This window comes from Neofelis nebulosa, chromosome 3 (genome assembly GCF_028018385.1).
Source record: "Neofelis nebulosa isolate mNeoNeb1 chromosome 3, mNeoNeb1.pri, whole genome shotgun sequence".
Classification (NCBI taxonomy): domain Eukaryota; kingdom Metazoa; phylum Chordata; class Mammalia; order Carnivora; family Felidae; genus Neofelis; species Neofelis nebulosa.
The window spans coordinates 166,956,039-166,968,120 of record NC_080784.1 but is presented as its reverse complement, the minus strand read 5'-3'; the positions used below and the strand labels follow the sequence as shown (position 1 = coordinate 166,968,120).

Sequence of the window (12,082 nt, the reverse complement as noted above, 5' to 3'; positions counted from 1 at the left end):
AACAGGCGAGCTATCAACCTTTTCCCTTTCCGTATCACAGCTGGGTTTCAAAATGCAGCTCATGGAAGTCCAGCAGTAACAGATGTCACATAAAACCTACTTTATACATTTACAAAGCTCTGTCACACAGTGTAATACAGGGAGGATTCTGATTAAGACTTTACAAACTAAGGTATTCTATGCTTTGGCTTGATATTAAGGATGCCCAGGGGCAAACGTGTTAAGGAGAGGCTACTTCCTGGTACCTTTTGCCAGAAGGTTAGTCCTCCGTTTCCTACCCAGGATATTTGGATGGAACAAAATGTCTGGCCACTGTATTTTTGGACTGAAGTGGACTTAAATAGCTTTTACATATGCCAGGAATTTAAAATGACATTTTAATTAGAGAGCAATTTTTTCAGAGGGACAAAAGCAAATTCTCTCCTAGGTGTTAGTAGTGATACAAGGCACTACATGATGCTTTAAATAAAACTGGTTAAGTAACTACTAAGTGCAGAAGTGTGATCAGACATTATTAATGAGAAGTGATAAAGCAGATATTAAAAACTGGAAATGTCTGCAGTTTGTTTACTTATTCATTCAATAAATATTGTGCACTGGCTATACAGCAGCAAACAAAACAGATGACTCTCCTGGAGCTTAAAGTTTGCTCTGCTCCTGCAATGAAAGCAATAAAACTAAATGAAGAAGCATGCAAAACTTGAAAGAGCACTGGTCTACAAGTCCCAGGATCTGAATTCCAATTTCATGCCTATCACGTACTAGACAAGCAATTTGGGATATGTCAGCTAAGCCTCAGTTCCATAACTTGAAATGGTATGTGTCGCCTGTCCTGCATACGTCATCAGTTAATTATATATAAGGAGGAAAGAATTTAACTATGCCCTAAAAACGACCAAAAGCTCTACAATCACAGGCTAGCAATATTACTGAAATGTATGAAAAACTATTGAATCCCTTGCAATGAACAATTTTAGTTAAGGTAGTGTATTGAAGGTCTATGTGGTTAGCAGTAAAGCTCAATGCTGTCAAGTACATGAACAACACGGAATGACATATATTCAAAGGTGTTGACCTTTCTCCATTTAACCGTGCTAATTTCACCTGGATTTCCTTTACATGTCAAATTACATTCCTAGTCTCACGCAATGTTCCAGTCATAGGAAGAGAAAACGAGTCGAACAGACCTCCATCAAGCTTCCAAACTGAGTAACAAATACCATATGTTTCTTTACTCTTCACAGTATGTGTTTGCCACTTCTACTTGAATCTTAACAAATGACAAAACTTTCAAAAGAGAGAAAAATCCACTTAGCAAAAGAAAATAACAACCGCTATAATTGCAAACACATTAATGGGACTGAGCTTTTGCTTAAATTACCTCTGCACTTCTGATGAAAAACACTGTCCTTAAGAAAAATGAAGGGCTTAAAACATGACGAAAACATTAAAAACTTCAAAGTAAAACTCATGAGGAAAGCAAATTTTACTTGTCATACTTTGGGTTTGCAGTTATTACCGTCAGGTAATAAACACAAATCCGTATTAATCACTGGTAAACACCAAGCATCAGAAACAGTTAATATGTAGGTGCTGTGTGAAACAATGGAATCCAAACAGTCTGTCTCTTTAGGTCTAGAGCAATAGAATAACCCTGCTTTTCTTCAGACACTGTCAAATATATACCATGATCGCTAAAATTTAGCTTCCTCCTTCCCTTCCTGGCTCAGGATGAAAATCAATACTCTGTCCTAGACCTAGGATGTGATTCCCTTTGTGGGTTTTCATGAAAGAGGGAGGAACAAACAAGGAAATGACCCCAGATGGATGAGTTTTGTATAATTTTCAATCACATGACCTTGTTTGGGGAAGCAGAAAATAAGAATGAAGACAACTACAGAGAAAGTTCTTACAGTGACTGCGCTCTGATTATGTTTGCCAGAGCTGACTGGATCAGAGCTGAGGCTCTCAGGCGCTTGCCCCCAACTCTAATCCCACCAGCAATCTGGAAGCTTAGTGCCCTTACTAAAAATTTGAGGGATATTGAGGAATAAAATCATGTTCCACAGCATACCGTCTGCCACTATCTACCTGGTCGCATCTCCACACTTTCTGTCCTCTCTCCCTCCCAGCTCTTGTTCTGGAATACCTGGCATTGGTCCTCAAGCAGGGTTTCATACACACCATTTTCCTTAAGGTGTGATTGTCAGTCATCACATAAAATAAATTGCACAGCCAATAAAGGGGGGAGAAGAGGGAAGTAAGGAAAGAAGAACGCGTGAGGACCTCAAAAGTAAATGGGGGGGGATAGTTCCCATTCAATCATTGACATTCTATTATAGAACCGAGATCCTTCCCACAAGGCACCAATAACAAAATAAGTAACTTCACCTACATATTCATTTATCTATCTCAAAACAAGTAACTTCAAAACTTCAAAACAGAAGCACAAACTTTCAGAGATGAACCACCATAAAAATCACTACTATTCTATCGGGGCAAGCAGTGTGCCTCAGAAATGTTGAATGACATTCATACGTTTTCCTTTCCCACCCTTATCCCTCCCTATCTGGATGGCCAAGCTGATGGCATTTCATGTTTAGGAACAGAACACTCAGTTAGGGTTGCTGGGTAAGTGAGTGCAACGTGGCCTCTGTGGCCAGTTCGTGGTCACACTTGGTTGCCACGCTTAAAATCCACCTGTAGGTTCTACAAACATTAAAGGGCATGGGTATTCGGTACCTTCAGACTTACTTGTGTTCCTGTGATTCTGGTTCCCTGGGAGAGAAGCATCCGTGGTCCAGGCTGGAACGTGCTGGTTGGGATGCGTGGCAGACGGCACAGTGCTCTTGTTACAAATCGTATTTGTAAGAACAATATCAGACACTGGGACTTCACCATCGGTGACCAAAGGTTCAGTCCCATTTGATTTAAAATAGGCTTTTTTTAATGTTCCTGAAAGACAAAAAAAAAAAAAAAAATCTGATACATAACTAGAACTGTTTATTTTTAAAAACATGTTGAGAAAATTCTCGAACTACTTTCCCAAGTCTCATTCTATCCTGGCTAACCCAAAGAGGAAGATGATGGCTCACAAAACTGCCCACTTCATTGGAACAACCAAGAGAGTTTCTTTTCTACCACAAATAACTTAATCCTGTGAAGAAACCACTGCTTTCTCAAAAGCTTCAGGCATAGAAACTGAGCCTCCCATCTAGGGTTCCCGGTGCCCAAAGAATTCAGGGCAATTCCATTTCACCTGAGACTCACAACAAATAAATGAAGTGTGGTGAATCTTGGTGTTTCCTTCTGGCTTTCTCAGTTTCTCAATTTCATCCACCATTTTATGCTACTTAGTACCCAGGACACAAGCTCTTCATATCTCTATATCTGCCGCCAAAGGACAACAGTGCCTGCTTAGGTTCAGCCTTTATTTCTCCACATTTTCCACTAAGTTTCAGTGACCTGTGCATAACAAATAAATAAAAATAATAGGGCTCATATATTTACCAAGCCTAGCTCGGAAAACCCACCAAAAAGTAAACTCTAATTCTAGAAAAACTAAGAGAAGGAACTAAATTACCTTCATCTTTGACCAGAACCATAAATATGACTATAAGATACAGGCATTAAAACTAAGATTATCAACTGGTCACTTTCTCAGGGTATTCATTCATCGACAAAATAGTCAAACCTAAGATTACTGGAAATCACCTCACTTTGGCTTTAGGCCAAAACTCCTGAAAACCTTGAAAGAGATCATGTATTTTTAACTTAGTAAAAATAGACAACAGATTGTTTCCAGAATATAGCACTGCAATTGAGTATGTCACTAAAATAAACAAATGTGATATTGATTCATTATAGAAATACCCAAGGGAGATTTTTTTTCTAAAAGAATTTACAGCGAATGCTCTAATTGGCTCTCACTTTTCCAAACAGTCCACGGACCATTAAAAATAAAAGAAATATAAATAAAATGTTTAATATCAGTCTATGGAAAAAATTTCCCTACATGTGCTTGACACTTGGAAAACATTAACTACAAATCAAAATAGAAAAGCAGCTGTTTTCTAGCTAACTAAGGTCAACAGTTTCATCTGCCAAAGGATTCTAAATAAAACATCGGAGCATAAAAACTCAATCGTGACCATGTGGTGCAGGTAACATACTCTCCAAACTGTCTGTATGATTATGAGTAAGTATTAAATGCAGTAAGCAAAATGAAAGACTTCATGTAATTGTTTTTTATTTTCAAAATGATTGAGATCAAAATAAATGTATTTGATAGACTTGATGACTATGTAATACAGATTTCATTCATACAGGAAAATTTACCAATCAATTAGATATAATTTTATTTTCATCCATTTATTAGTTGCTCTCACCGTTCCTTATTTTGGCAAAAATAGACTTTTCACAATAACATGTTAATTCCATTAACGTGGCCATGATGAACTTTTAGTATATGTGCTGCCGAAGCGAGCACCATGATGAACTTTTAAAGTCCATAAAGTTGACTTACTTAGCAGGCTAACCCTCTGAGTCAGCATCCAGCTCTGTCAACACACATTTAGCAAATGCAAACTCCTCACAGTTACATCCCTGAGTAATCCAATTCAAAAGGAGTTGCTTTCCATATGAAATATTTCAACAGTTGTTCTCAACATTTTGCTTGTAATAATTAACCATATTAATAATCTTTCCTTTAGCAGTGTTAATGACATCTGCTTAGAGGGCAAACCAGAATAGACGCTTAAATACAGAGAACAAACTGAGGGTTGATGGTGGGACAGGGAGAGGGGAAAATGGGTGAGGGGCATTGAGGAGGACACTTGTTGGGATGAGCGCTGGGTGTTGTATGTAAGTGATGAACCACAGGAATCTACCCCCAAAACCAAAAGCATACTTTACATACTGCATGTTAGCCAGTTTGACGATAAATTATATTTAAAAAATTAGCTAAATGAATTACCAGAAGAAGAAGAAGAGGAAGAAGAAGGGGGTCATCTTCTGAAACACTGACTGGAAACACTGAGATAATAACTTTCTAAAAAATTCAGCTTCCTTGCTCTTAAATTCTACATATGAAAACAAGCTGGCAGAATAGATAGAAAGGGACAGGTAATATATGATACATGGTAGTTGCTGTAGTTAATGTCCCTAAAGTGTATTTTTAAGAGACAGACAGATGGACCAACCGACAAAGAAGGAGAGAGAATAAACCTAAGAACCTGTCTTTAAAAGCCTGAACTCACTAGACAATTTCTTTTCAAGCAGCTCTGGAAACCGACCAACTCTCACCTCACAGTTGGTCATTTTTTAAAACGTACAAACATTAGAACTCGATAAGACTAAATACCCTCAAGCTACACCACGGTGAGCTATAAAAATGCTGAGAGTGATTAGCCCACAATCGAGGGTTCACTCTTCCAGTTTCGCCCCAGAATTTTCTACACTCTTATTTTTACAGTGCTGTGGTTAAAAGTACAGGTTCTATAGCCTGACCACGCGGGTTTAAATCCCATCTCTGGTGCTCACTAGCCCCGAAACTGGGCAAAGTCTCAACTGCCATTAACTAAGGAAAATAAAAGTCCCTCCCCTCATGGGACTGGCTGTTAAGATCAAATTAGTCAATATATATATAAACATTTGGAACAGTTCCTGGCACATAGTAAGTTCTCAATAACTGTTAGTCATTAGTACATAATGATAGTAATGAAAGTAAAACTGTCTTCCTTAGGGCTATTTAGGTACTTTTAAATAACTGTCAATTTCCATTTACTCTAAGTGCATCCCACATAACAAAATGGCTAAGGAAAATTTCAAAAGTGAATCACCTAACCTACTTTTGGAGTAAAAGAAGTGTGGCTCTTTCACGCCCAGTTAATAATATAAGGCCCCACCAATCAAGGTTGTTTGGCTCAAAAGTGTATCAGCTCTGGAACACAGCTCTGTTTAATTAACAATGTTTAAGGAGGGGCACCTGGGTGGCTCAGTTGGTTAAGCGTCCGACTTCGGCTCAGGTCATGATCTCATGGTTTGTGGGTTCAAGCCCTACGTCAGGCTCTGTACTGACAGGTCGCAGCCTGGAGCCTGCTTCGGATTCTGTGTCACCCTCTCTCTCTCTGCCCCTTCCCGTGCGCCCCCCCCAACCTCTGTCTCTCAAAAATAAATAAAACATTAAAAATAAAAAAAAAATGTTTAAGGAAAAGTCTATAATTCCAATGATAATATCTGAACTTCACAGGTCACTTATAATGAATGTATCGAGCACTGTGGTAGGCAAAATTAACGTTCCTCCAGAGACATCCACCTCCTAAGTCCCAGAACCTGTGAATATGCTACCCTACATACCTTAAATGGCAAAAGAGATGTTGCCAATGTGAATTAGTTAAGGAATTTGAGAGGGGGAAATTACCCTGGATTATTCATGTGAGCCCAAGATGGTCACAGGGTTTTTACAAGCAGAAGAGGGAGGTGAGAGGTTTTGTGTATCAGAGCCACGCAGTGTGAGAAGGTCTTAATGGACCATTGCTCATTTTAAAGATGGAAAGAGGCCACAAGCCAAGGAACACATGAAGCCTCCAAAAGCTGGGAAAGACAGGAAACAGACCGTCCCCTAGAGTCTCCAGAAGGAATACAGCACTGCCAACACCTTAATTTAGCTCATTGAGACCTATTTCGACTTCTGCCCTCTACAACTCCACGGTAAGGTATTTGCATTGTACCGAGTAATCAATTTGTTACAGCAGCAATAGGAAACCAGCACAAGCACCTTGCTAAGGATCTTCACTATAAGCATCTACTGAGTTAGTCTTCCAACAATCTTTTGAAACAGATGCTATAATTAACTCTCATTTACAGAGTTTCAGGGAGGAGGAAACTGAAGCTTTCAAGAGTTATTTAATGCACCCAAGAATGGAGTCAGGACATGACACACACACACACATATACACCCATATACACTTCTCACTTTGGACAAAGTCTGCAGGTTTTAAAAAATCAACCATCATACACATGTAAAAAAATTATCTTCCTGTGATGGGAGTTTAAAAGTAATTCCTCGTCTTTACATCTCTAGCCATGCGGTAATACATTCACTGGGCATTTTCTATGTGCCAGGAATGCTGTATTTACTCTCTGCTGAAAACACGACATTTTGTAAAAGCTCCTTATCATCAAGACGTTTATAGATTAGTTGAGGGAAATAGGCATGTAGTCTAAAAATACAAACCATGATACAAGTGCTTTGAGAATGGTAAGCATAAGACAATCTGATGACAGAAAGCAGAGAGGTAGCTGTCATTCCATTTGAGAAAGCCAGGAAAGGTTTCCTAGGAGGAGATCATACTCAATATAAATCTTAAAGGATAATTAAGGATTGTCGAGGTTTGAGCAAAGCATCTGTGGGGAAGAAGAAGGAGGTATAGTAATAGGGAATGGAGAACTTTCTAGTTGGAGCAAAGGGAGAAAGATACTGAAAACCTAGCGGCAAGTAACTAAACATGGCTAGCACATGGGGGCCTGGCAAGAGGAAAGGCTAAAGAGAGAGAAGAAGCCAGACTATGAAGAGGAGTTCCTGTTAAAGGCTTGGAGTTGTTCTTGTGATGAAGAACTTTTGAAGGATCTTATAAAGGGTGGCACATTAGAATGATCACTGTGGCAGCAGCATGGTGATGGAAAGGGGTCAAGTCCAAGTGAGAAAAGAGGAAGGTCTGATCCAAGACAAAAGCAGTGAGGACTCAGGTAACATTTGGAAGAGGCAAAAATTATGGGCTCATCAGGGAAAGAGTCAGAGGTCACTTCAAGGTTTCTGGTTTGAATTACTGTGTGTATGAAGGGACCTTCCACTGAGATAAGGGTGACAGTCATTAAGGCTGTTCATCAAATATTTTCAAGTCTCTCGCATTCACTAAGACATATGCTTGGGTCACATTCTCTGGCCTCATTCTCTGTCTCTGGACATTTCTGATGTTGTGCTCAAAGGGCACAAGCTTCCAGTTATAAGTTGAATAAGCTCTAAGGATCTAATGTACAGCATGGCAATTATAGTTAATAATACCATATCATACCCCTTTGAGGAAAAGAAAAGAATCTCCAGTGCTCTTTTTCTTTCTCGTTGGCACAATAACTACACAGGTAGGTGCAAGATGATGGCTGGGTGATCAGTTTAGTCCCTGAATGAGCATAGCCCCCATGTCATTCGCAAAGGACATGCAGCATGAGTGAGAAATTGACCTTTGCTGTTTTTAAGCCACTATTATTTTAGGGTTATTTTTGTTACACAGTATTGCATAGCCTATCCTGACTAATACAGAGAATGAAAAATAGAATTTGTAGGAGCTGGCTTTCGTTATTGTTATTGTTATAATTCATTGAGTATAAAATCTAGAGCAATCTAAGCATTTCCTCCAGAATGCCTTGTCAGACCCCCACAAATCTGATCTTTGTGGTCCCAGTGCACACACTGTTTGTATCACACATATACTCAAGAGCAATTGTCTGTTTTCTTGTCTGCCTTCTTGAAGGTAGGAAGGCGTTCTATGCATGTCTGTATCTCAAGTGCCCAGGAGAATGCTTGGCACCAGTGTAGGCCTTAAAGAATATTTGTTGCATGTGTGAATGATGAAGCAACTCATGGATGGGCGTGGATGACACTTCCAAGAGAGTCATGGGGGTAAAGTGAGAAGAGAGAGAGCCTAGGACAGAAACCCCAACCATTTAATGGCTAGGTAAAGAAAGATAAGCTCCAGGAGACAGAGAAAGAATAGTCAGAAATAGAAGAAAAATCAGAAATGATAATATGCAGGCCAAACAGAAGAGCATTTTGGGAAGAGAGTCAAAACTGGGCAAGAGTATATCTGGTCACGTGACCCTACTTGAATGAAAGACAGTGTTGATGGCACCAACTAACAATGAACATGCTCTTTGTGAGCTGGTGTAAACAAACACAGAGAGAAAGCACGCATTCTTCATTTCAGAGTCTTGTTCAAACACACATCAGTTTCAAATGCTGTGCATTGGATAAAAAGTCACCGCCTCAGTGAGGCCACCATACAATGCACTCAGGGCCTCAGTAAGAATATTTAGTAGTAGGACAAGAAGAGAAAGAGGGGAAGATCAGATTGCAGTGGGTTGAGGACTGGATCAAGCACAGAAATCACCTGGGGATCTTGCTGGAAGGCAAAGGCAGGAGGTGAGCGTGGAATCTGCATTTCACACAAACTCTCAAGTGATGTTGATGTTGCCAGCCCATGGACCACACTTCGAGTGTAAGGCTTTAGACTCCCATTTCAAAAAGCTTTAGATGTTACATATAACCTCAGACCTGAGCGGTTAAAGAAAACTATTCTCAAGTTTGGAAGCTTTATGTCCCTGAATCTGTACCAGAAGGCCAGGGTTATTAAATGAATTTGGGGGCTCAACTAAGTAAAATGCGGAGTCAGGTCATAAAGGATCGTAGAGGATCTTAAATTTTTTGGTGTAAGGAAATAAGGATCTGGGAGGTTTTTCCAGGTTAAAGTGATAGTCAAAATACAACATTATAAATTAGGAAGTTAAAATTCTTATAATTCCAAATTCTCGTAAAAGCCACAAGCTGTAAAGATATTTGCTAAGAGAAAAACTCTAAGTTTAATCAATGATCTTTAGCTGATCTAGCATTTTTGTAAGGAATATTTCTCTTGAGTTCAAGAAAAATGGCCTATTTACCATACTTGCGACAATCTTCACCACTATCATTTTTCTTTCTTCTTCATCGCATGACAAAAAACAAACAAACAAACAAACCACATAGTCCTTTCATAGTATTAGGAAAATTAGGAATGTTACCTCATACCACTCATAATAAGCTTATGCCTAAAACAAACAAAATGTATTTTTGATGTGGATGTATGCAACAGCCTTTGAAACCAAGGCTTCAACAGCCTGGGAAAGAAGATAGGGAGCATCCTAATGAGATTTTTTTGGACCATAACTTTGATGCAATTAAATTAGGATGAACAATGGTTTGCAAAGCTCAGCGCAAACCAAAACCCAAAGCACCACACTTGTAGGAATGTTGCAATACCCCCCCTCATTTTTTCTCCCTGACACATACTCTACCCACTTCAACCTTCTCTCCCTATACCTGCCAAAGGCACCTTTGAAAAGCTCTACCAGATCAAACATGTCACTCCCTTACTCCAACACCCTTATTGTCCCCATTGTGGAGTTCAAGATTAAAGTGCCACTCCATCAGAAAAGTCTGCTCTCAACTCAAACTAGCTTTGGGCCCCTGTCATAAACTCTCCTAGCAACTGTTTCTTCCCACATCGGTTACCTCTGTTGGCATTAAGTGCGTGATCATTTTTTAATGCCTTCCTCTCTCGTTGAACTGTGGGGTCCAGGAGGGTAAGTTTATTCAATGCCAAGTTTATTCAATGCCAAGTTTATTCAAGGAAGATTGCCTTGCACTCAATAAATGTTTGTTAAAGGACTGAATAATTCAGTATCAAATATAGCCACAATTCTCTTTCAAATGTTTCCCAACATAGCAAAATAAATATTGCATATATATGTTTAGATATTATTTATACATTTACATATAATTTCAAGCAGATATCAGCTCAATCTCTAATAAAGTACTCCAGGGCATAAACCGACTCTTCTAAGGATGTGATGGCAATATAACCTGCCCCCAGTTTAGTTCTGATAAGAAATGGAAAGCCTCTGAAATTAACACTCGGTCTAAGCATAAAAGTCATGTGAAACCTGCCATCACATTGCAAATCCAACAGTGAGTCAATTTTATTCCTTCCCAGCAACTATACTGGCAACTGAAATACACTGTAGCAATGGCTGGGTAATAGGGTTATGGGGTTATGGATTATGGGATTACTATGACACTGGATCATTGCACAAAGATTCTAGGTCTCATGGATAGAGTTTAAAAAAGATAAGCCCATTTTTAGTCAATTTTTGAGTATAGTAAAAACTAATTCTTTCCTTTAATAATGAATTTTGTCATTTATAAAAACACTTTCACAAATTGTTTCATTTGACTTTCGTAACAATGCTGCGAAATGAATAAAAATTATATTCCTCCACTTACAGAGAAGTTAAAGCATCTGACCAAAACTCACACATCTAGTAAATGGAAGAGGAAGACATTAAACCCCAGCTTCCCAGTGACATTATAAATTACATTTCTATGTCACATGGCCCTTCATTATTAGGTTATAACTAAAGAAATAAAAATCTAGGGAGAATACTGTAACTTTCCAACTCTTCAATTTTCCCTTCAATGTCTTTCAAAAACCTAAATCTTTAAAAAAAAAATGTTTAGTGTAATTGACATACAGTGTCACATTAGTTTCAGCTGTGCAACATAGTGCAACTTCTCTCTGTTATGCTGTGCTCACCCCAATGTAGCTACCATCTATCACCATAAAATGCTACTACAATATCATTGACTATATTCCCTATGCTGTGCCTTTTATTCCTATGACTTACTCGGTAACAGGAAGCCTCCCAATCCCATTCACCCATTTTGCCCATCCTCCCACCCACTTCCCTCTGGCAACCATCAGTCTGTCCTCTGTATTTAGAGTCTCATTCCACTTTTAGTTTGCTTATTTGTTTATTCACTTTTTTGTGTGTTTTTAGATTCCACTTACAAGTAAAATCATATGGTATTTATCTTTCCTAGTCTGACTTATCTCACTTAGCATAACAGACTCTAGGTCTATCCATGCCATCACAAATGGCAAGATCTCATCCTTTTTTACGGCTGCATAATATCCCGCTGTGTATATATATCACACCATCATATCCAATTGTCTATTGGTGGACAATTGAGTTGCTTCCATATCTGGACTATTGCAAATGATGCTGCAATAAACATAGGGGTACGTACACCTTTTTAAATTAGTGTTTTCATTTTCTTTGAGTAAATACCCATAGTGAAACTGCTGGATGATATGGTAATTCTATTTTTTTTTCATTTTTTCAGGAACATCCACATTGCTTTCCACAGGGGCTGCACCAGTTTGCATTCCTACCAACAGTGTATGAAGGTTCCTTTTTCTCCACATCTTCA

The 12,082-nt window shown here is 38.8% G+C and overlaps 1 protein-coding gene across 10 annotated transcripts in view; it reads right to left on the bottom strand.

Moving 5' to 3' along the window:
- Positions 1–12,082, bottom strand: part of CORIN (corin, serine peptidase) — a 261,992-nt gene that overhangs the window by 209,128 nt on the left and 40,782 nt on the right. For all 10 annotated transcript variants that reach the window (XM_058722685.1, XM_058722683.1, XM_058722680.1 and 7 more), the window contains exon 3: positions 2,755–2,955. In XM_058722685.1, coding sequence (XP_058578668.1) covers positions 2,755–2,955 — 201 coding nt within the window. The remainder of the gene's footprint in view (positions 1–2,754; positions 2,956–12,082) is intronic.